The 25611-nt window shown below is 42.4% G+C and overlaps 1 protein-coding gene across 27 annotated transcripts in view; it reads left to right on the top strand.

The window, feature by feature from the left end:
- RBFOX1 (RNA binding fox-1 homolog 1) overlaps positions 1-25611 on the top strand; it is an 845440-nt gene that overhangs the window by 48539 nt on the left and 771290 nt on the right. For 2 of the 27 annotated variants that reach the window (XM_086941207.1, XM_086941228.1), the window contains exon 1: positions 11371-11574. The exons of 22 other annotated variants lie outside the window; for them this stretch is intronic. In XM_086941207.1, the coding sequence (XP_086797333.1) occupies positions 11452-11574 (123 nt within the window). In that variant the 5' untranslated portion in view covers positions 11371-11451. Of the gene's footprint in view, positions 1-11369; positions 11575-25611 lie in introns of those variants that run through there. 3 more of the 27 variants (XM_086941227.1, XM_086941225.1, XM_086941226.1) reach the window with 3 other exon arrangements.

The raw sequence follows: 25611 nt of genomic DNA, 5'->3' as shown, positions 1-25611 counted from the left end.
ATCTAAAGTTAGCACTAGTAGGCGGCCATTAGTGGCAGGGGTCGACATGCAGCGGCTCAGGGAGCATTGAGCATCTAACAGCAAGGCGACTTTCAGACATAAAAATCAATTACCGAAAGCCTTTCAAGATGGCCGAAATGTGACATTAAATAATTGAATATCACATCACATCTTGTCAGCAATTAGTTATCTGAAAAGGTAATTATGCAGGAAAAAGATGTCGCTGAAATTAGCTGGTAGTTTGTAGCAGCGACTTGCTATTCACAGCGGTGCGGAAATAATGAAATGGCTGTTGAGCAGAGTTTTTGAGGGTGCATTACTATGTGCCTCAAAGCACATAAAACATAGAATAAATACGGATGTCGCTGTATTAATTATGTAAGATCTGGAGATCAAATCTACAATAAGTATTGTAGTTGGAGGCTTGGCAATTCTCTAGGAGGGTGTTGAAGTGCTCGGCTTTGCGGAGGGCATATCATGTTGAATATTAATAAAAGTTTCAGAGTACAGACCGAAGCATGTTGGATCAGTAAAGCAAATTGTTTGATTTGATTTAAAGTCAGGCCCCGCTGGGAATTTTCTTTTGTTGAATATTAATGGGAGGAAATCAATACAAGCGTGAGCAGATTGTGTGGTGTAAGCAAGTTACACGCGGTTTCCAAACTAATGCGCTGCGTAGGAATCCTAATCAATGAGGCTGGTCGCTGGAGATGTTATTTTTTCAGTTTTTAGTAAATGTTGCTGTCTCAGGGAGCCGATGATGACTTTGTGTGTCATTTACCTTGCATCATCTTAACACAGAAGCATCAATACAGTAGTGTGGGAGGAGGTGCAACCTGTGAGATGCTTTCTCAGGACACTCCTGTGGGGCTTATGGAATGCAGATTTTTTTATCACGTCTTCAACCTGCATTTATTTTACATTCCATTTTTATGTTATATAAAAAAAGTATGGTTATGTTGTGTTAATCGTATTTGTACAGTGAACCGCTAACCTTGTTATGCTGTAGTGGTAAGAATATTCCAAATATGCATGTCTGATTGTTCCTCAGATTTTGAGCACAGCAGAATCCGATTTGTGGAGGTTTGTAGTGCCTCACGGATAGATAGTTATTGGTGGACAGCTTGAGAGATATAAATCTGAAGACGTGCTTACTTAGTTTAAAAATAAGTCCGCGATCACCTTGTTGTTCGTAGAAGCCCATTGCCAGTGTTAGGAAATGGTACGGTTGCAAAAGCTGCCCGTGGTGGTCGGGGTGTTTGCCGCCTGCGACGGCCGCAGGTGAGAGCAGCGAGGGAGACGACAGCCCCTAAAACTCGTGCAGCGCCACCCCGGGTGGACCCCCCCTTGCTACGCCACTGCTGACTATACTTGATTCCACCTCATGCATCTTGCTTCTGCCACCCATGCTATTGGTATCTACCTCCCACCTACAGGTTCTTTTAAGGACTTGTCTGCACAGTGCACACACTGGGTCTTTAAGACATTTTGTTTTCTAACAGTGTGCTAAGAGGTCATCCATTGCTTACCATGTGTTAGCTTTATTGCCACTCACATTTGCTTACTTTTATATTCTTCGGCTGTCAGAAGCTTCCTCCCCTGTAGCATGTATGCATTACTTGTGTCCTTCCACTGCTCATATTTTTAAGCACTTCTTTCTTCTTTGCATTTATGCACTCTACCAGAGAGCATTTTTCTCAGCTAGCTCCCATGTGTACTTCGCCCACCTCCGGGTTCCTCCCTCCTTCATCCATTATGCTGGCCCCAGCCCTGATATTTGTTGCTGAACAATATGGCTAAAATACATTCACAAAGCCAATAGCTGTTTTGTGATTGAGGCCTACTGTCCTTGCCCAATGCGTGTAAATTCCTGTTTTTTGCCCTGTGTCGCTCTTGCCCTTTCCTAATGTCCCCATCTTCTGTCTCCGTCTTCTGTCTTTCTCTCTCTCTTTCTCTTTCTTGGTCAAAGTATTATGATGAAGAATAAACCCTTTTCCCGAAAATGAGTGCTGGTTCCTATTACATTAAATCGCCTGCACAAATTAAGCACTGCCTAGTAGTGAGTCGTTGTGCGAGGTGGCGGTCCAAGCAGGTATGTGTGGTGAGGCGGAGAGGATTGTGAGGTGGGAAGTGGAGACAACGGAATAGGGGAAAATAAATAAATAAATCCTATTTTGTCATCAGCCGATATCCCCCCTGCACCCCCCCCCCCCCATTACCCTCTGTGCTTACCTGCGCAGATCACTGCTGATTGTGTACAATGCATACTGGGAGAAATGGTTGGGAGTAGGAATCGGCCTTGGAGACCTTCTACATGGCTTTTTCAGTGTCACCCTTACCTGCATGACGTTTGTGTCTGGCGCTTGTGTTTTTGCTGCAGGTGGAGAGCAGGAATGGAGGGTGAGTCTGCTTGGTATTGCATTCCAAGAGGAGTACTGTTGTTCACTGCCTAGTGTAACAGGCTCAGCAAGCACGCTGTCAGAGGCATAGGTAGTGTACAGCGGGGTGGATTGTAGGTTTCTAGGCACCGCGGTCTATGTATTGCAGTTGATTGTTTCAAGTAATACAGGAATGATTCAGAAGATTCTGAGAAGGATTACTGCTGTGCTGATTGAATTGCAATGTTTCTGTGGTTAAGACTGCTTGGAGAATGACATACTGCAATCTTAATATCCTTTAGAAATGTACTAGATGCAGTAAAGTATGGTTGTGAGTCTATTTCTCCCAGTACTGTGACAGTCAGTGATTAGTGGGAGTATCTTTAGTGGGTACAGACATTTGCTAACAGTGTTCCCGAGTCTCAGGTCCTACTGAATTTAAGATTGGTTGACTAAGTTAGTACACTTGTAAACTTTACTCTCCAAGGGTAGATAGGTTGAGCAGTCAAGGCTCGCTCCAGGAGGTGGCAATTGGTTTGGACCTCCCACACAGTTTGAATATACAAGTGCTTGACAGTGGAACAGTACTTTGCTGCAATTGTACTACGGGGATGTTTTGTTTTCACTTGCCTGCTTCAACCAGTTCTTCCTGTTTTTAAATGTCCTTCCCACTTTTTGCTTCTAACTATATCGCTGTAACAATGAAATTGAGAAGTTTTCACTTGTCGCAGTAAGTTTGTGTGACTGCTTAACTTTTGTGTTTCTAGTGCCTTATTAGCTGTACCATGTCCATTTTGTAACATTTTGTGCTGTGTTTGAAAACTCCAGTATGAATAAAAATGAATGTAATGCTCGATAGGGGGTTATTTTCATCACTACTTTAGCCTTCGGGTACGAAGCGTCTAAGACCTGGGGAATTACTTACTGAACTTTGACCTGTAGTAAAGTGTAACCAAAAATGTATATCTGTATTTCACCCTCTGTAAGCTTTGCGCTACGAAGTGGTGTGCTACTGCTATCGAAAGTATGATAGCACCTTTTCCAATAGTGTCTTTATTTTTCCTTTGTCTTACAGCGCTGGGATGCTTAAGAGTAGCCATGCGCTATAGAAGAAGGTATTCATTCATTCATTCATTCATTCATTCAATTTATTGCGTGCTGAGATGTAGATAGATTTGTTGCTATGTATTACATGTTTGTGTTGTAGCTAAGAGTTTGTAATGTGTTGGCAGGGTGTTGATTGCTCATCTATAGGACTGGTGGTGTGTCTTTTGTAGAATGAGTGTCTGGTGGGTTAGGCCTTGGGTGAAATTTCCATCATGCCAAAATATTCTGGTGTAGTTTTGCAAATGTCTTGTTATGCTAGTTGCAAGAAATTCTTGAAATCGCACCATTTTGCAAAGTGTTGTAATTTTGCTGCATTTGTGATAAAATGTTATCGCAAAAGCACTTGATCAAAATGAACGCCCATAACACACGCTGCTGTTCTTTGTGTCACCTGTATTTTCTTTAGCTTTTTCAGCATGACAGATGTCCTCGCAAAATAGTGCTAAGTGGCAGTTTTTCATTTTGCATAATTGTAGGCAACTTTGCAGAATTTCACACTATTACGCAAAAGTAAATAGTGAGATTTTTGCACAGTTCCAGTTCTTTTATGTATGTATGCATTGTAGGGTGCAAGTTAACACTTGTGTTCTGTTGGTTTTGTGAGAGTGTGTTGTAAGTTTATTTAGAGACTTCAGACATGTTTTTAATAAGCTATGTCAAATTGCATCAAAAGTACATATCAGCTTTTCTGAGTTACTTGAACTCTGTTTCATCAATAAAATATTGTTGACTCTATGTTGTCAGGTAGCATCATCTTGCTCTGAATGCTTTTGTCACTAGATCAGTTGAGTGGGAAGAGATGCCACTGCTTGTTATGTCTAGGAAATGCAACAGTGTTGTAATTAAGTGTTATAATTAGTGTGAAGAACCCTCACTGTACAATCATCGACTGACACTTGGTAAGGCCTGTTCATTTTGCCTGACTTTTCCCGCCAGATCGCTACATCTCATCTGTATGTTTGAGTATGTTATTCTTTCCTGTTTCCATGTATGAGTTGACTTTTGTCATGTGTTTGTGGTTGTCCACCACTTTGAGTGGAGGCTGTGGGAGAAAAAATGCCCAAGTATTTTGCAGAAACCAAGACTCACTTCTACAAAACTGCAGCCCTTGAAGGACTAACCAATCGGCAATACAGTACCATAGTTCAGTGTTCACACACAGAGCTGCGGGGAAGCAGGACCCAAACAAAACTATGGAATGCACACAATTTCCATTCCTTTTGCATGCAAGCAAGCTCCATTTCAGGAATATGTGCAGAGATGCCACAGCTGTCCAAGTGGACAGGTCCGATGTTCATCAACCTGCATCTCGATCTAAATTTAGCCTGGGCAGTGAACTCAGCTCCATTCACGGATTTGTAGAGTTTTCTACACTTTGTGGAGCACAGGGAGTTCGAAAAAATCGGAGCAGAGTTTTTTCCTTGCTTGTGCTCGCCAACGTCAAGCTGGTGAGCGCGAATGAGAAAAATCCACCTCCTGGCAAGAATTCTCACCTCGAGTGGTCAGATTTCTCAACGGCGGCAGTCACGGATGGTTGTGACCGCTTGCCTTGAGAAGCCTTCCATTCACTTTGAGAAAGCTGCAGCTCTGGTAGAAATTCTACCTGAGCGGCAAGAAAAGAAGCAGCGCCCTCTTGCACAGCACATGGTGCCATTTGCACTGGTTTTACAGTGTGGGACAAACACCCGGCACTGAAAATCAATGTGAACGGCATGATCAAACGCACTCCGATGCTTGCAGAACTCTGTGTAGTGAGGTGGAGTTTTTTGGTCACTTCGTGTGGCTCCGCTACTACTCCCAGGCCTAATGTAAATCAGCACAAATCACCAACATACTGCATTTACTTAGATCACTTACAGAATATGGGTAACAGAAATATTGTGTGGACATAATTTTGTGTCAAAAATATTGAGGACCAAAATATCAGGAAGGGAAGTGCAAATAGATAAGTATAGATTATTCTTAGCTCCATATTTACGTACCTTGAGGTTTTATATTATATATTTGTGTATATATATATATATATATATATATATATATATATATATATATATATATATATATATATATATATATATATATATATATATATATATATATATATATATATATATATATAATATGTGTGCACACAATTCGTCTCAAAGAAAGGGTCACAACGCAATGTCTCCATTGTGCGAAAATAGTTTATTCGCCGGATACCGCTGTATGCGTTTCACCTGCAGAACAGGCTTGTTCACCAACAAATGCGAGTAAAGTTTTACAATGTTTTTAAACCCACCACCATTTTGTGTCACATGACCACTACATTTGTAGAGCTCGAAGACAGACATCATTTCATTACAATGCGTGCAGTGAGAAAGTTTGCTCTGCGGTTAATAACATCTCTAAATTTATACAAAACACTATTCCTGCCATGTTCTTAATTATGCAACATAGCTCAAAATAGCAAGTTATTATTTTGCTAGTGCTTATGATTGTAATTGTACAATCATTTCTTCTGACTGCATTTTGCTTGGGAGTATTCCGCCAGGACATTCGACATTACTTGTTTGCAAGCATGAGAATACAATGTATATATATATATATGTATATATATATATATATATATATATATATATATCATCTTGTCAAGGAACATATATGTGAAGTTATATATACTAAAGTTTTGATTAGCTATAGAAACTTACCTTGACGATATTTGTGTCCTTGATATTCATGACACAACATTTTGGTCCACAGTATATCTTTTTATGATATTTGGTACAAACACCCATTCATTTATTTTATATTGCACATTTATGACCAAAAACACCTTTAGTGTGCAAAGTTAGAACTTGGACAACATCAAAATATGTGTTATTTGGATGGTTACCTTGGGAATCCTCAGAGAGGATCACTTTCCGCAGAAAGATTTTGGGTGCTCATGAGTACGCCCTGTCAGTGCTGCTCTGAACTTGTTCCACTGCTACCCTTTAGGAGGGCTCCCAGGACCTCATGGATCCCGTCACAGTAGAGGCAGGCTTTGCTTGCGCTCATTCCACTAAGGAACTAAAGAGGGCCGGACTGTGAATCCATAGCAGCCCTAGCAATTTTTCGAGGACCGGCCCCCACGGGGTTGAGTTGGAAGCATAAAGCACGGCACCGGCCCCCAGCACTGCTGCTTTTGTTACTGGGGCCGATATTGAAGCATTGCTGCAAAACCTGCCTCTACCCTTGCAGCCACCCAGGCAAATGCCCGATGCTGGCTGCGGCCAGTATATGGGAATTGAGTGTCAAGAATTTAGAGTCCACACGTGTGTGTTCATAGAGGGTAGCACTGCTATGTCATTGCCTGTTGAATGGACTTGTGTAAGTACTGCATTTTCTTGCACGTCACTTCGGGCACTTTTTAATCATAGAGGGATTTGTGTCCCAAGGGTGGGTGATGCTGGTGGCGTTTGCATCTGCTTGTGTGCAGCGAGCCATCGTTACATTGAGTATTGCACTCCGTGTGTCCAATTATATTGAAGATATGTTTTAGGGACCCCTAGTTTGGGGGTTACTACATGTTAGCTAGAACAAAGCTTTCATTGTGAGTCCGGGTTATTCATTTTGTCAAACATAAAATGATGCGGGATGATTCTGAAAAGGCCTTTGAAAGGTGTTTGAAGATCCGATATAAGAACATCCTTCTTTCCCATCAGCTTCCTTGAAAGTATGGGCCAATGAGCGTGTGTCCGGATACTGAATGCAGTGGATACATTAGGTGATTTCTGACTACTTATAATAGTAACACTTTGGGTCCAATTTTCAGTGTTGCGCTCTGTGTTGTGCCTTTCACTTGTCCACTGGTATGCAGTAGGGTGCATATAGCTTTCTTTGAATGACTTGTAGAACTAGCCAGCCCGCTCATGCCGGATAAAGTACAGGAAGGCGTAAGGCCTATGCAGAGTCTGGTGGCATGGTGATGCCATGACAGATCAATGTATGTTGTTGCAAGGACTGGTGTATAAGAGGGGGTGGTATCCACAAAGACACGTAGGGTGTTTACTCTTTAGGATGGAGAAGGGTAGTATTTATTTCAAAGCCAGTGGGTATTGGCAGGGTGATGATAATAAGGAGGCATAGACACAAAATCTCTAGATTGTCTGAATTGAACTTGAAATGATTTGAAATAACAGTTGCACGAGGCTGCATGCCAAAGGGTAGGGCGCAAATGGTGGTGGTTCATAAAGTGCATCATAAGCCAAAAGCCAGGCCTAAAATCAGGGCTTAGCATGAAATGTATCTGTAGAGTAAAGTAGAGATCCTTTGGATAAACTTTCAAATTAAACTAAAGGTTTATGCATTGGGCACGCAGAGGATTCAAGAGGAGTAGCATTAGATGGCAACCAGAATTACCCCAGAGCAGGCACTGACCAAAAAAGCATCTAAGAAATTGGCTTAATGTGTTCTATTTACTGAAATAGGAGCATGAGTTGAAGCAAGGAAAGCACTCTCACATCTCACTCGAGTGCCATAGCAGTATCAGGGGAATGACCATGAACATGCAGATCTCGCATAGTACTTCTAGTGGTCGTTCAGACGCAATCGCGCCCTGTCACTCCCAGAAGCTCTTGAACTTCCTTTGTAACTCCTTACCCGAAGTGCGCCCAAAGTTATCATTACATTAGAATATTGAGGATCCTGGCCACTGTAGTGGGGTGCATGCATTCAAGTATGTGTTTTATGGGCTGTGGGAGTTGGGGGCTGTGGGGGCATGAGGACGTACACTGCATAACCAGGTGAGTAATGGGTTCCTTTTGTTGGACGTAAAGATCAGTGCGTTTCAGCCTGAGACGGAAGACCTTGATCCGAAGGGCTCTGCATTAGAACACAGGGCTGAACATGATGATTGATGTGGACCTTCTCCAACCCATAGAGCTGGAGCTTTTGAGCTATTGGGTCCAGCACAACAACACAGCATTGCACATGAGCATTCGTTCCATTTCTTCACTAAAGATTGTTTCTTACAGCCCCATTTTCCTTCCACGATTTATTCTTGGCCCACTATAACCATTCAAGCTTTTTCTCACTTATAACGCACTGCGTACTGAATTTATAAAATGAATCATTCAAGTTAAAGACAAAAGGCCAGGCGCAATAAAAATTAAAGCTTACAGAAGCTTCTTTGGACCATCGCCCATTTTTAATAAAGTCTACTATGCTATTCCTGTACACAGACACACATAGATATATATATATACTAGCAGCCCGTCCCGACGTTGTCCGGGTATGAATTGCTGCCGGCCAGTAGTATATTGTTTTGTAGGATTTCGTTTTGATAGCATTTCTTATCTGTGACAGGCCTGTGAAACGCTCCGATTCACAGTGCACTGCTGATGCACTTAAGAGTGCGCGTTCAGTAGTGTGTGAACTCGAGTTTCCCTACTTTATTTTTCCTTGCAATATTATATAGCGCAAACTTGACAACATGGCATGAGCACAATTTACATTTCAGAAGAACACATTCATTTGTGGTAGGCACGGGGAGACAAAGCGATTTACCTGGAATCACAGGATGTTGAGCTGATGCCGAGATTCAAACGTAGCTCCCCAGCTCTAAAGTTCGCAATTCTAGAACTTGTGGCGGGAGGTGTGTCTAAAAGTCTACAATGACTCTGCAATGCCATTATAACGCATGGTATTACATTTTATATGCGTTTACCATGGATATATTTACAACGACATTCGTTGTAAATGCATGAATGGTAAAAGCATGTTTGTTTTTATGTTTGGATAAGGTAAGTATGGGTATAGGGGTATATGTTTTGGGGTACTGAGGTATATGTTTTGGGGTGTTTGGGTATTTTAAGGGTTCAGATATAGTTTTGGGTTATGGGGTACATGGGTAGTTTTAGGGTTTAGGGATAGGTATGGCTTTTGGGGTACAGGGGTAGTGTTAGGGTTCAGGGCTAGGTTTGAGTTTTGGGGTATAGGGGGTATTTTTAGGGTTCAGGGGTAGGTTTGGGTTTTGGGGTACAGGGGTATTTTAAGGGTTCAGGGGTAGGTTGGGTTTTGGGGTACCGGGTTATTTTTAGGGTTCAGGGCTAGGTTTGGGTTTTGGGGTACAGGGGTATTTTTAGGGTTCAGGGCTAGGTTTGGGTTTTGGGGTACAGGGGTATTTTAGGGTTCAGGGTAGGTTTGGGTGTTGGGGTACAGTGGTATTTTTAGGGTTCAGGTTTAGGTTTTGGGGTACAGGGGTATTTTTAGGGTTCAGGGGTAGGTTTGGGTTTTGGGGTACAGGGGTATTTTTAGGGTTTAGGGATGGGTTTGGGTTTTGGGGTACAGGGTATATTTATAGGGTTAAGATGGGTTAGTGTTTAAAGTTGTTGGGGTATTTTAAGGAGTAAGGGTGGGTTATGATTATGGGGTGCAGGGGTATTTAAAGGGAGCAGGGTGGGATTAGCACACGATATGAGACATGGCATGAAGGGCGGAACGTACCACACGCCCCCCAGCGTTTGTCACGCCCACAGCACACACCCACAGCACAACGCATACACGCCCACAAGGGACTACTTTGCTGGCACGGTTCTTTTACCTTTTAAATGTACATGGTGGGCGTCTGCATAGCATATGTCCTTTTGCTGCCACTGCCCTTTCCAACGCTGTATTGGGTGTTGTGATTGGTGTTGTGGTTCCAGAGATTACCCGCCTCAAAGGTTTGGGCTCTCTCTTTATTATATTAGTATGGATATATATATATAAATACACACACCCTCTCTCTCACACACACACTTGGAAAAGAGCTACATTAAATTGTTTCTTATGTGTCCACCTCACGTTATACTTGCATGCCACATCTGACGGCAAGTAATTCTGAGAGCATCTGAAGAATAACTCGGTGAGAGTGATTACACAATACCCTCAAATTCGAACAGCAGATGCCACTTTATTTCACACAAAAATCATACATTTAAGATATCAATTAAAAAGCTCAGACCTTATTTACCCCATCATCTGCAGAAAAATATCAGTTACTGAAATCCAAAGCTTTGTTCTTTATCACAGCGGGCAATTATCAGGTGCACTAAACATCGCATCATTTGTGGTTGCGAATTCTGCACAAGCAGGTCTTTGTCCAAGGGTCATTAACTTAAAAAGCGCACGTAGTCGAGGTACTAAAATGTAATGTCTATTTTTCTATCCTTATGTTTTCCCTTTACATAATTGGCTACTGGACCTCTTCCTCCTGTCAGTCTCATCTATCCCTCTGCCTTTGACTTTCTTTGCGATTTTCTTTCCCTCTATTACTCCGTCTCCTCCGCTCTTTCTATCTCATTCTCTTCCTTCCCCTGTAACTTTTCTGTCCTTCTTTTCCCTTCTCGCTTTTACCCCTCCTCTTTTCTCGTCCAAGGTTTCTTTCCTTCATCCTTCCTTCTGTCCATCCATTCACCGACCTGTCCTGTTAATGCACTCGAACCGCAAATCTTTAAATTACTCTGCAAACAGAATTGTACGTAGAAAGTGTTGTTTTGCCGTGTGCACTGATTATGTGTGCGCTTTGCTCTCCGCATTATACCTCAGATGACACGGTACTTTGTTGTAGGCCCAAGTCAGTTGTCTTTTCTGGTCATGTATCATGCAAGCCATTGCGGAAGTCCGCTGCAAGCACGTGGGCCCATGATACCGAACTGAAATGCTGCCCCCTGCGCCAGGAGGGGGGACTTATCCGCGTAGATCAGAAATGGAAGCGAATTAAGAAAAGGAATGGCCGCGGTGCTACTAAAATAGCCCCTTGCTATTCATCAGCGGCGGCGGTGCAGCTGTTCCGTCTATCTGTTGTCTCGGGCGAAGATTTTAATGCTAAGATTTGCTGAGGTCAACAAATTTCCCGCGCAGCTGATGTGGGCACCACCGGCCTGTCACAAGTTATTCCGCTCTCGGCCTGGCAGCGTGGAAGTACTTGGCGTATAGATTTTTCCCCCTTAACTTTCAACTGATGCGTCTGGTTGTGGCGGGAGCGAACACGTCAGCCATGTTACCGTCTCCCGGAGTTCTGCTGCACCCGTACGGCCTCCCGGTGATCGTGCCGGCAGCCCCCTACCTCGCCGGCGTTGTTCAGGTAATGCAAGGCCGCTTCCAACAAGCGACTTAACTCCGGCGCACTTACAGCAATAATTGCCATTTTTACGGTTGAGAAAGCAAACACTTTTAATACAGGCAAAAACCCCTCATGTAGTCACCGAGAAGACAGGGGGAAATCAAAAAGATGGATCACCCTAATCTATGTATTGACATCTCTCATGGCTGAATAAATGGAGTAGTTGAGCTATATTTGCTTGTATCGATCCGCCGGCTGCTTGGCATTCATGTCGTCGCTGCGCGAGGTTGACCACAGGGCAGAGGCTTTTTTTTCTTTGCGTTTCAGCTTTTTTTTTTTTTCCGAGGGGCCCTGCATCCCCACGCAGACCAGCGGCCAAAGTAACTTATCATGATGTGGTTTGTTTAAGTGCTTTAGCACGGCAAATATGAGCGGCATTAAAAATGCATTAATGCATACAGGAGCCTGTTTTCGTCAGATATTTCTCTTCCCAATTAAAGGAGCTAGGCCATGTGCAGTTGTGTTTCATTGTGCTATTGGTTGACCCGCAGGTCGTCCTTCTGAAGTCAAATTAGTCGAGTTAAAAACGATACCGCCATGTTGAGGCGCCTGAACTGCACTGTGGGTAATTATGTTTTCTTTATTAGAGGCTGAGTTTAGTCTGCCCGAGATAACGTCTTGGTCGTGTTGTATCTTTGCAAAATAATTAAAAGAAAGTGCAAAGTGCATACAAATTCAAACCTTTTTCTAGAGGACAACGTTTCGAAGGTGAAAAAGACAACAAAAAATGCAGGTTCACACATTGAGGCTTGGCACCCCAATATTTGTGAATACTATTATTATACGTGTGAAAATGATGTTCCAAAAAACACGCAAAAAAACTGTCCTGAATAACCTCATGACTCTGCCCTGAGTGCAATTTGGAAATAAGCATGAGATGTGCAGAAAAAAAGTCATTTCCTTCTCCTTTCACCTTCACACAGCTTCCCCCAGTGCTTAACTTGTAAAAGAATGAGTGCTGGTTTCCAGTCAGGGCTCGAGTCGGGGTACCACGCGGGTGGACGGCGTCCCCCCACTTATTTTACTGGGAGCTCGATAACTGGAGCAAATGGAGCCACACATTCACTCTTTGGCCTCTCTGGGGCGAGATCAGAGCCCATTCAGAACGCTTCTCACGCACTGGCTTCTCTGATGCAATCGCATCTAAGAGGTGAGCGAGGGGAGGCAATGAGTCTGATGGTGCAAGCCACCTTTTGTGACGTCACTTCCTGTTGTGACATCAGCTTCCCCCCACTTCTTTTTTTAGGACTTGTGCCCTGTTTCCAGTGCTGTGCTCAGAAGCACGTGGCCAGTGCAATTGAATGTCGGCGCCAAGAATCTCATGGTTGTGTAATCCTAAATCCACCCTAACACTCTTTAATCCACTACCAGGCACTCCCTGCCCATTTATCTCACTCTTGCAGATTCCTGCTTTCTCCCTTCATGACAGTTTTTCCATCTCTCTTTTCGTCCGACTTTCCATTTTGTGTGTGTTCACCCTCTTGTGCTTTTAATTGCCTGATGCCAAGAAATAAGTGCTGGTCCCCAAAAATGAGTGCAGGTGGCCCCCACTGGCAACAACCGGCTCAAATTAAGCAGCACTTCATCCTCCCCGTTATGCATTCTCCTACCTCGCACCCACGACTTGGCCCACCCTCCATGAACACACCAGAGACTCCCCCTCACGTCTTGAATTTAGCAAGAAGCTGAAGACCTGGCTCTTTGTATAAGCGCCTTGGTTACCACACACCTGCACACCTGTCAAGTGCCTGGATACACTCTACAATGCAACCTAACATATCTCACCTTCACGCTCCCCTTTCCCTCCACCTCCACCTTCACCACCCCCTTCCTCCTCTATCCATTGCCTTTACCCTCTGATAGAGCTGCCAGAAGCTGGTTGCATGGTTTTCCCACTGACATGAAACATTTTCCATAGCCCCATTCTGTCCCCTGCAACAAAGTGCTTCAACTGCTAAACCTATTTCTTTTGGCAAAGAAAATTCCTAATACATTTTGGAGTTATTTTTAAATTATATTGCAATGGCTATTAAAGATTTTAAAATAAATTGAAAGCCCGACTCTCAAACAAAAAACTCCATTTATAGTCCTATATGTATTGTCGTCATCACTTTTTCATCTGTAAGTGTATTTCATTATGTCTGGCACATTTAGCTAACAAGGCTTGTTTTTTTCTGGCATCATGAGGACCCTAAATTATGAACCAAAGTTGCTCAATTGATGTCTTGTGTTGGCTTTGCGAGAAACAATCTTGCTAGGTTGCATCTGTAAACTGTTAGGGTATGTTTACTTTAGTTTTCATAATGTAAAACTGAATTAAAATGCAGGTGTGGCTGGTACAGGTAAGAGTGGTGAGGCGGGCGGGAAATCGACATACGACTGGATAGGTATAATAAATAAATAAAACCATTTACCTTGCGCTCACCACGTTGCTGACTCGGTGATGTGTTGATCACACGGTAAGTGGTTTTATTTATTTACCTATTTTATTTTCCCTATCCTGTCGTAGGTCGACTTCCCCCCTCCCCACCACTCTTACGTTTACCGGCCGCACCTGTTAAAAATAGTTGATAATAGCACATGTTATTTCTAGCGCTTAGAAATAAACATAGCGTCCTGATAAGGGTTAATATTGTACTGTTCAAGCGGTTCAGTTGCCACCAGCAGTGATGCAATAGTGATAGCAACTGCCTCTCTCATGTGTCCGCGAAAGGTCAAGGCTAAACTTTGGCACTTGAGTTGTCCCGACATCTGACTATGGGCGACTAGCCAATATGTGATACACTTGTTTGCTGTTGTAAATGTATTTTCGGCCCCTCGTCGTGGCACCACCCGGACCAAACTTAGAATGACAGTGTCTCGTTACGACTCTTTTTTTCTGCATTTTGCTCTCCCTCTTGGCTGAGTAGACGTTTGACCTAGATGGCGACCCTACTAGCAGGGAGGCCAGGCATACAGATCAGGAGTATGTGCCTTCCAAAGCACAGGGGAATTTGTTGTTCCTCTGCTTTGCTGCACCGAATGCATTAAAGGGCTGAAGCATACTTACAAGGCTCTCAAAGCTGTAATAGCTTGTTGCCGCTTGCATAATTGATAGCTATGCGAAAAATAACTGGAGATTGAGGTTATAAAAGAGAGGTTTTGAAAGGACACCATGAAATCCAGTGATAGAAACCCTCTGGCAAACGCGAAATGACCTGCAGCTTGGTGTAGCTGGACTGACAATATTCAACGTTTATTTCCTGAATATTGATGATATTCCTACAGACACCCTGAATTGAATTATCTTGTCGTGCTTAAACAAAATGTGCTTTAACCCCTTCGCTGCGGTGGCAATTCCGCTGCAGCCTTAGGGGGGGGGAGGTGCGAGCGTGCTCGTGACGGAGCCGCTCCGTCACGAGCCGCGGCTGAGCTGTGCTCGTGATGGAGCGGTTCCGTCATGGCCCCGCCCGCTCAATAGAACGCGCCGCGCAGGCGCGAAATCAGCGCCGCGCAGGCGCGGCGGCATGGCCATGACGGAACCGCTCCCTTATGAGCACAGCTCAGCCGATGCTCATGACGGAGCGGCTCCGTCATGAGCATGGGAGGGGTTAATAACCACCTCAAAAGTACTCTGTTAACCTTCCTCAAAAGAATGGATGGCTAACGTGACCCACTGGTAATCTGTTACCGGAAAGTAGCAAACACATCCCTTCAGTAAGTGTTCAACCTTCTAAGCTACATAATCAACTTGAAATGCTATCATGAGCATTTGATGTAATTTAGACATCTTGCTCTGAGAGAAAACACCCAAGTCCCCCATAGATGATGGGAAATTTGAAAGGGAATATGAGGCCAAGAAATGTTTGAGAGCACAGTATGTATTGTTAGTTGCTGGTCCTTAATTGAGGCTGGCAGATTCCCCTGTGAACTAAAAATGAAAGCATGAATCTGGAGCTTAGAACTTGTGAGATGCTTTGAGGTGGGGCAACAATCACAACCACACGTGATGCGCTAAGATTTTACACTCTAGAAAGCAATGGACGTTTGTACCACTCTTTCAAGCTCATGGCCTGAGTTGATTTGGACCAGTTCCTAAACAGGCCAGCGGCCCCACTCTGTGTAAGTGAGATGAGGATTGCTATCAAACTTCTCAGAAATTACTGTCTCCACCACAGAAATGCCCCTGCGAGACACCACCAGACTCTGTTTCCCATCACCTATTAACCCATGGCCTCTTTCTCCCACTGCCGCCTGTGCCAGTGTCCAAAATTGGTTCTTTCTGACCACATCTTCTGATCCTTTCCAAGTGTCAGGAAGAAGTTGGGGAAGGAAGCACTCTAGCCCTTCCTCCAGCTACCTCCTTCCCAGAGACAAATTCTGTTTCCTCTTTCTGAACCTATTATCACGAAGTAGTTTCTTACAAAGCGCTACAAATATTTGGATTAGGGGAAGCTTCCCATCACCTTCCCTACAGCATATCAGCCCTTGTTCAATTACTTCCTAGAACCACTTTACGAACCTAGAATACCCCCTCCCCCCACCATGGGTTGATGGAGCCTTCTACAAATCTGGGTTACATAACATATGTCTAGTTATGCCGCTAATAAAACTCAAATTGCTGGTTGGTAGCGTCCCGGATAACCATGTGATATTTTGGGAAAGCAAACACTCTGACTAAAAGACCATCATACAAAAAAGTATTTATCTCACCACAGAAAATAGAACTGAACCAATTTGCCTTTTATGACTCAGTGCTCGTTAACCTAAGTCTGCCCATGTTGTAAGGTTGGCCTCTTTTATCTAGGAAATAAAAAAAAAGGCTGATTTGAGGTGACAACAGAAAAACATAATTTGAAAATGTGTTCTATATACACTAGCTTTCTGAAAATAAGTGATATGTTTCAAGAATCATTTATTAATCCAATCAAGACTCGCTATTAATGGAAGCGAAAGACGTAGAAACTTCCTGGCACCTGCATGTATGTATGTATATGAATGTATATATGCATCAGCGTTGTTAGGCTGAGGATTGCATGAGCAGCGAGTTTGGACGCGATGTATATATATATATATATATATATATATCTATGACTGGCATTGAGAAAGGCTTCACAGCTGAAACGCGTCTGCAAAATAAAAATGGAATACTGTTGTGTGCTCTGATTTGTTGGGAATATATATATATAATGTATGTGTGTGTGTATATATGTGTGTATGTGTATGTATATATGATGTGCTTTGTGTGTATGGTGTATGGTGTATGTATATATGTGATATGTGTGTGTATGTAGATATCTGTGTGTGTATATGTATATATATATATATATATATATATGTATATATATATATATATATATGTATATATATGTATATATATATTTATTTTTCCTTGTATTGGGAAATTGGGGCTGTGGCAGATCTGCCTACAGCAGAATTTGACATATCAAGAAAGCCTTCCCGTAAATTATAATTTTTTTGGTTTGGAGAGGAAAGGGGTGAAGGTCAGACAATGGAGCCTGGTCAGCTTCACTCCCATCCTGTCCAATAAATAATTACAAGCAAATCGTGCCTTTCACTCTATGCTGATTGATGCTGGAATTGCTTTTGAAAGTTCTCATAAGTTCCTGTTATAGATTAAGTGCCGGTGTAGGAAAAATAACTGCACCCAACTGCAATGGGTGAATGTAATCAGGTTTAATGGACTCGAGAGCTTGTTGGGAATTAAATAACTATTGATTTGCCCGAATGTTGCTGTCATTACGAAATGCCACTCTGGATGCATTACCAGAGCAGATAGATTAGAAGTAAGAAGCTTTCACAAAAAAAGGAGTAGAAAAAACCGAAAAACTAAGGGGAAGCCTTTTTTTATGCTTTAAGAGGGACGCCGACAGGGATACACGAAAGCAGTCCGCGGGGACCTTTGTCAGTCTGAGTTACACAGGCAGGCGGGTGAACCCATTTCCTTTTAATCAGACGGCGGTGAACGGATGGCCCCTTATCTCGCCGACACCCAGTCCTCCCAGCCCCCTTCATCCGTGTGAAAGAAGGACGGCCTCGGAGGGGTCTGAGATTTGATTGCCCGATGAGCTTTGACAACAGCAATGTTCACAAAGCTGTGTCTGACGATTAACCTTTATACAATGCAATGATTCCCTCTTCGCTGGACGGCCGTGTCATGAAGATAGAAGATCTTTCAGAGGAAATCCTGTATTTTAGTTTGTGTGAAAGTGGGAAATTTGGTAAAAGAAGCTTTGATCAATAGAAGGAGGTGGGAGACTCCTCAGGATGTAGAGAGACAAGATTGTTCCAAGTTTTGGTGACCGAAATTCGCTGAATAAAACATGCAAACTCTGGAAGGCTGTGTTGCATGACAATATCATTTTTATTTGATACAATCCTATGTTAGAGGGTATTTACCTTTCTCATGTTTGTATCTCAATAGCAGTTAAATATATTTTTTATTTGATACAATCCTATGTTATAGGATATTTACCTTACTCATGTTTGTATTTCAATAGCAGTTACAAATTGTGCTGCATCCAGTTGGTAAGGAGATGCTCTGATGTTCTAATGAGTTAAATCTCCAAGTCTTATTCATCTTTTGATTCTCTGCTATTTCAGGACTCCTTCCACTTGATGCACAAAAACAGGCTCAAGTTGCGCACTCTGCGGGTGCTTGCCTTCGCAATTTGCAGCAGGTAAAAATATTGTGAATTGAGTGGGAGAGTCCGCATTCTGAGCTTGCGCACCTCGTATGAGGGAGAAGACGCACAATTAACACCATTTCTCACATTCCAAGATCTGAAACTGAGGCTGGTGCAGTGTCTGAGCTCCAGCTAAGAACCTCAAGTGCTGGTATCTGTGTTTGTCAGGTCTACAATACACACCCGAATATTACAAGATGAATAAAACAGTGCTCTTGTGATGTCCAGGGTGTAGTAAGTCTGGTACAGTGATGCACCCTAATCCACAGGGTTTCGTTTTAGGAGTTAGTGAGAATGAAATGTATTTCTGCCCACTTGATGAGCAAGAAATAGTTCTGCACTCTGGGTTGTACCCACTGTCAATTTACGCCCTCTTTTTTTTTCTTTGTATAGTTTTTTACATGTGGGTAATATGCATTTTATAGGGATGTTGATGGCATACTTCTTACTTAGAGGACAGATTTTGTCTTTTTTCGAGAGTTTTACATATGTTCATTTTAGTTTTGAACACAACCCTTACCTCCATTGTTGTGCGACTCTATATTGAGGCCATTGACACCGACATAGAAAAATAGTGCGTCTCCTACATCGATCTTTCATTAAAAATTCTTAACTCTGCCCATACTTACCTTCAGAGGGGAGGAAAAGTAGAATCAAGAATACTAATTTGTATACTAACATCACATTGTAGAGGCTCCAATACTATTGTTATGCAATGAATCAAATGACATACACCCCTCCACTGCAATACTCGAGTTTTGTGAGGGACATTTCCAAGAACATTTAATTTCAGACCCATATAATAGCATTTAACCCCTTCACTGCGGCGGCAATTCCGCCGCAGTGCTAGGGGGTTGGGGGGGCCGCGCGGCTCACCTGCTCTTGTGACGGAACCGCTCCGTCACGCACCTCAGGTGAGCTGTGCTAGTGACGGAACGGTTCCGTCACGAACGCGCCCGCTCAATAGAACGCGCCGCACAGGCGCGGCGAGCGGGCCGTGACGGGACCGTTCCGTCACTAGCACAGCACAGCTCGGGTTAAAAGCGGCTAAACTATGCACAGGTTGCTTTATGTGTATCACAAATGAAATGCCTGTTTTAGTCTTTCACCCTATCCAAAACCCTTTGCCACATGACGTCCTTTGCTTCGTGACGTCCAGTTGCCTCTCACATTTTCTTTCATTTACCAGTCACATACATTTTCTTTAACCTTTTTTTTCCAACGAGGACGAAACCCTTTTACAGAATGTACACATTGCATAAAAACTCACCGGAGAATGAATGCACTTGAGAACGTGGGGGCAGAAGTAGTGCATTATTTTGTGCGAAATTTATGTCTCATTAATTAAAAGATTAAAGTGACTTTGTCAATCTCTCCTGATTACCATCAGCCTGCCAAAAAGTATTTGCTTCTGCGGCAGCCATCTGTCATTTTGACCATTTTAAAGACATGCTGCCTCAGCAAGTATGCATTTTATAATAAATTGGCAGCGTGCTGCACAGGGCTCAGCTAGGCTGCAGACTTTCTTTCAGGCTAGAGATTTCTGTGGAGTGCAATTCCTCTCACTACAGAGAGTTCGCCGGGTGCCTATTGAGTACAATATCTGAAAACCTTACTTTTAATTGGAACATATTTGTTAGGCATTTCTTAAAACACAATCCATTTCTCATCAAACTATTACTCGATTGGAAAAAGACTCAGAAGAACTATTACTAACTTTATGTGTTTTAATTGTTGTTTTTTTTTATGGCTCTTTTGTTCTATTGTTCGCATGTGTTTATAATCTGTGCTGCTAATTATCCGCATTCTTTCACTGTGTAAACCCCAGGTGTAGTGGAAGTAGTTAAAAATTGGGCCTAGGCAAATTTGTCTTATTTCACTAACTGCAGAATGGAAACAGACAGAGTTAGTAGAGCTTCACTCCTGCTTTCCATGGAAGGGGGAAAAGGCGCTAAATAAACAAAACAAAAGACTCCATTTTGTGATCCTTTCTACATTTTGTGGTGTTGGCCGAACCACCAAGAAATGCTGGAATGCCCCTGAGGCAGTGAAATTCCACAGAACAATTTTGCAAAAGTAATGACAAATCCATTCAGTGAATGAAATCTCTCAATGGATGAATAGAGTGCTTTTCACGCTTTGCTGGTATGTTTGGCTCACCCCTCCTTAAAATCTCCACCACTAACATCAACAGGCATATTTGTTGCCATAGTAGAAAATGATGCACAGCTTTAACACCTTAGGAGCGTCGAACGTTCAGCACCCAGTGCTGAACGTTCGAATAACGGGTGCGGCCCCGTCGGCCAACGGTCGTGCGCAGCACTGGCAAGGTAGTGCTCGCGACGACCGTTGGCCGACGGCAGCACTTAAAGGGTTAAAAAATAGTTCTTTGTCCAGGGGTCGTATTCCAGAAAGTGTCCTTGGGGGGCGGTGGCCCATCGCTTCTTGAACTCGGAGGACAGTTTGGTGTCATGCAAGGAGTAACTGCTTCTGCAGCCCCTTCTCTAAAAAGAATCATGCAGGCACACTTTTTATGTCCTGGAAAATACCAATGGAGCCTTCAATCATTTGCATGGGGGCGTGGCCCTATGCAAAAGAAGAAACACTTTGCTTTTGGTAGGACCCCCAAAGACATCCTCCTGCTGCTGGTGTTGTAGTACCATACACCTGCCTGCAGGGGCATGCCCTTTCCCCTTCAGAGGCCACACCACCTCCTGTTGAATACGGAGCCGCAGTTGCAAACCACAGATCCATCTTTCACTACTATGGTCCCACAGAGTGGACATGATTTGTCAGAGTTCACACCGAACGATGACGACAGTACAGTATTTAATGTAAGGAGGTGCCCTGCCCCGGTCTGTGCTGGGCGTACCGAGTAGAACGGAGACAGTGTATGTAGGCATTCCTGTAAGTGGCCCACCATCTTCCTTGGGTTTATCATTAAAGTAGGTTGTGCATCCAAGAGACTCAAAGGTCTATATAGTTATAGTAAGTGATAAACCTTGTTCAATTAAAAAGGTTACATTTAGTAAAGGCTTAAGATGCTCGGCAGAGTCAAATACTTAAACCTTGGCAGTGGTGTTAAATACCCACCCTAGTCTAATTACCTGTGGATGTTTCAATTACAATTACTTTTGTATATCCGCTTATACTGCAGATATTCAGACATGGAATCAATAGTCTTTAATATTTGCAGTTTTGTTATACAGTGTCAACTCGACCCAAAGGTATTGGAGTGCTTTACATGAGCACCAGTTACGTTACACAAGGACACATTCATTTTTGGGAGGCACAGGGAGATTAAGCAATTTGCCCAGAATCACAGGATGCTGAGCCGATGCCAAGACTCAAACCTTGTTCCCCAGCTCCACAGCTGGCAGCTCTGGCTTTTAGGCCACATCCTCTCCCCAATATTCAGTAATTTAACTAGGACAGTAGACTGAAACTCCCTCTTACTTGAGAATGTCCTTAGTTCTAATGTCCCTGTAATCGTTGGTGGTTGGGGGAGCGTTGGGATGCTATCAGTAGAGGTGGGAGTAGGTTGGCATACACTCTTGTGAAATCCCTGTGGATGTGGCATTACTTTAGCTGCCCTCTCGGTGTCTCAGATGGGGATTGTGGCATACCTTTCACTTCTCTTTCTTTATCTGGGAACTACCAGAGCACCTTTTCTACCACCTGAGGATGTAATGAAGAGATTTTGGTGCATGAACAAACAATGTGAGGCATGTGACCAACTAGGACACATTCACAGGAAGTTTAAACGAATGATGCATTCTGGGGCACTTTGAGTGATCTTATGAGGTTACATGGGACACATGGGCAGAAAGTGTTTGGTATCTTGGGCAAATGAATAGACCATGTAAGCATACTATGTACACATGAACATACAGAGTGAGAAAACCTAAGTCTAGTGGACATGCGGTATCGGTCGACACATGTACTGATATGCTGAAGTAGATGAGATCAAAGGGGCAAACAGTCTGAATTTATTTAGGAAACATGTAAAAACAGTATAAGTTTGCTTGAGAAACATTGACATTAAAGGGTAGCATGCACATTTATGAAGAACTTCAGCCTCCAACCCAACTGTCCTCTTTCGTAGACATTGTGGCCCAAGTACTTGCATGTGAAACTTCTCACAATGGCACATTGAATGATCGCCTTCACTCTTGGACCAGTATTAATCCCAATTTGGGAGTGAAATGGAGTTTGTGTCCAAAGCGTGAATATATTTTGTGTAGGAATGCTACATCCCATAGATGAAACCCCAGTTTGAACTGTCGTTTACCTGGGATAAACGAGGAAGTCCTAATGTGTTTGCATGAGGTAACATTTGCAAATTGTGTATGGATTCCGAATTTGCATAACTCGGGAATGGTGGAAAAGGTGCTGTAACACCACATTATCCCTCATTAGGAGTTTGTAAAATATGATTGGTGCAGTAATTGTGCACCTAGTAAATATAGCACCACATGGTGTTGATGTTTACCGGTTGCACAACTGCTATCTGAGTTGAAGTGGGTCTCAGAATGAAGGCCAAAGTGCTCTAAAAGAAACATTACTCAGTTACTTCACATATTTCTTTTGCTGTGGAGGGGCATCACTATGTAATGCAACAAATTATATAACTAGATAGAGTAAAATTACATCTTAAAACACCATTGAGAACCTCTTCTCTGCTGGCCCACAAAATCCAAGATATTTTCTCTGATTCCCCCTGAATCCTTGAAGGTACTGTCTTAACAACGTTGCACGTTAAAAACATCTCATGATGTTGCATGATACGGCATGCTTTCTTGCGATTTTAGTGTCTATTAGGTTCTGCTTGTTCTTTGTTTACCTGCCTGTCAAGTGATTTGAACCTTAAATTATCTGGCAATGTTTACGCTATGCTTGTAATAAGAAAAAAAAATAGTACAGAGTAGCTGTGATATTTCCTTGACTCATAACCTGAATACCACCCCGAGTGCCAATGGTGTTGTAAGAGAGACATATAGGTGATTACCCTCTCAACCTTTGTATTTTTGGTAGTCCTTGATCTTTCTAACCCTGGAAATACTATGGAAGGAAATAGGAAGCCAATTTTTATGACAAGTTGGGTCTGCACTCTTAACAGCATACTTTCATTAGTCAAGTACCACGGTGGAGATAACAATTCAATCACACAAATAATTGTCAATTCACAAAACTATGGCCGATATTGCTTACCTAATATGGTAAATAAAGCGGCTAGCAATAAAGAGATTGCTGTCAGCTCACAGACTGTACGTTTCGACCCAATAAATAACATTTTCATGGACCCAGAACTGTGAACTAAATGCACATTTTAATAATGACTGGAAAGGTAGCCCCTGTCTTGGAGGCCTTCTTGGGTAGCAGAATGATTTGAAACCGCTGGACAGATGGAAATGCTCTAAGTATGGTGAGCACATATACACACTGATATATTACAATAGTCTCAATAGAACAAGTTTCGCACAATGGGGAGGTCTCAGGAAGCCGCGCCTTGGATAGGTTTCAGTACAATGTTGAAACGATTCAGTGCAATAGACAGCAGTTTCTTTGTTTATCATGAAACAAAATGCCTACATGTATCAAGTACTATAAAAATATACCTAACAGGCTAGTGATATTTGCCTTGCCAAGAGGCTTCCTCAGGCTTTTGGTGTCATTTATAAAGCACTCAAACTTCGGTGTCGCGATATGCCAGCTAGTTAAGAGAACCGCACGACGGCAATATAGGCACGTTATAAATATGTACTCATTATGTATCATATATAAATGCACTTAAATTGCATTTTGAGAGCTGACCCGCTGCTGTATTAGCCTGCGCACTTTATTTTTAGTACACACGCATTGTTATGGAACCTCACCGGCTGATATTTGGTACGTAAGTTGTTGGTTGACTGCAACAAGAAGAGGATGCCGACGACGACAGTGCTTCCATAATATTTTTTACAAGCGCGGCGTTCCAGTTATCCATGTCGGTAGCTACTGGAGATATGATATCAATTTTCCCTTTAAAACATGGATCAAACAGTGCTACCAACACATATTCCCTGTCAAACTTGTCACCTCCACTGAATGCTGCAGACAGCTCGGAAGCTGTGTCCTCTGTCATTGTTACAGCAATGCTGTCTACTTCTCCCCAAAGTGCTTTTATTATTATTTCCTAGAAATTGCACCATATGGATTTCTTACAGAAATATTGTCTTCAGTATCAACATGATCATCATATAATTGCTTCTTCTAATAACAATGGTAAATGTGATATCAATAACAATGATGCTAATAAAAAATAGATTTAATAACTGGGATTATAACAACATTTATAAAAACAAAAATAACAGGAAGGATTTTGTTTATCAACATAAATCCGAAATCTTACTAATAATAATATAAACATGCTGTGTAATAAGTACTGACAATGGCAACAATCATAAAAGACTTTCATCCGTATAAAGATATTGCAAATAAAAATAACGATGATGAAAATTGAAATTACAATTGCTATTATTATTGTTGTTGCCATTATTTTTACAATTCTACTTCTTGTTGTCATAAATATTCGTATTAGGAATGTTGTTAGCAATATTAATATTATATGAATATTAAGAATATGAATGATAATTATCTCAGCGTTCCCTAGAAGTTGTACTCCTCTCCTATTTCATGAGTGTGCTGTCACGTGCTGCTTGTCTGAGAGTTAAGATCCCCTCTACCGTGTCGGCCATCATGGCCAGCAACATTCTAAAGTCAGCCCCTTCTTTAGGGCAGCTAACCCCACCCACTTCTATTTGACCTTAAAGTACACATTTACATGCCAAGGAAAATGGCAGGGGATATGTCAAACATATTTCCTGACCTTCTATCTTTCGCACACACACACACACACACTGAAACTTGATCCCCAATCTCATCATTACCTAACTAGGTAGAACTATATTTCTGTGCTCTCAGTGTCCTGTATATAATGGCGCCTTCTATTATTCATACCTGAACTTCAGTTCAATTTCAGGGCAAGAGGCTGTGTCATATGCACTGGTTTAGAAGGAATTTTATTGCATTAATGACATTGGCCCACATGCATCAATATCGGCTTTTGCGATTTCTAAATTGCGAAAAATAGCGATTCGCAATTTAGAAATCGCAAAAGCCTATGCATGATTATTTTTTCCTTTTTTATGCAATTCGGTAAAAATCGCTATTTTTACCGAATCGCATAAAAAATGCACTTTTCACATTGCGAATTCGCAATTCCCATTCATTCCTATGGGCCAAAATACCCATAGGAATGAATGGGAATTGC

This window comes from Lissotriton vulgaris, chromosome 10 (genome assembly GCF_964263255.1).
Source record: "Lissotriton vulgaris chromosome 10, aLisVul1.2, whole genome shotgun sequence".
In the NCBI taxonomy this organism is placed as follows: Eukaryota; Metazoa; Chordata; class Amphibia; order Caudata; family Salamandridae; genus Lissotriton; species Lissotriton vulgaris.
The sequence above is the reverse complement of the archived record's forward strand: the minus strand, read 5'-3'. Positions and strand labels throughout refer to the sequence as shown.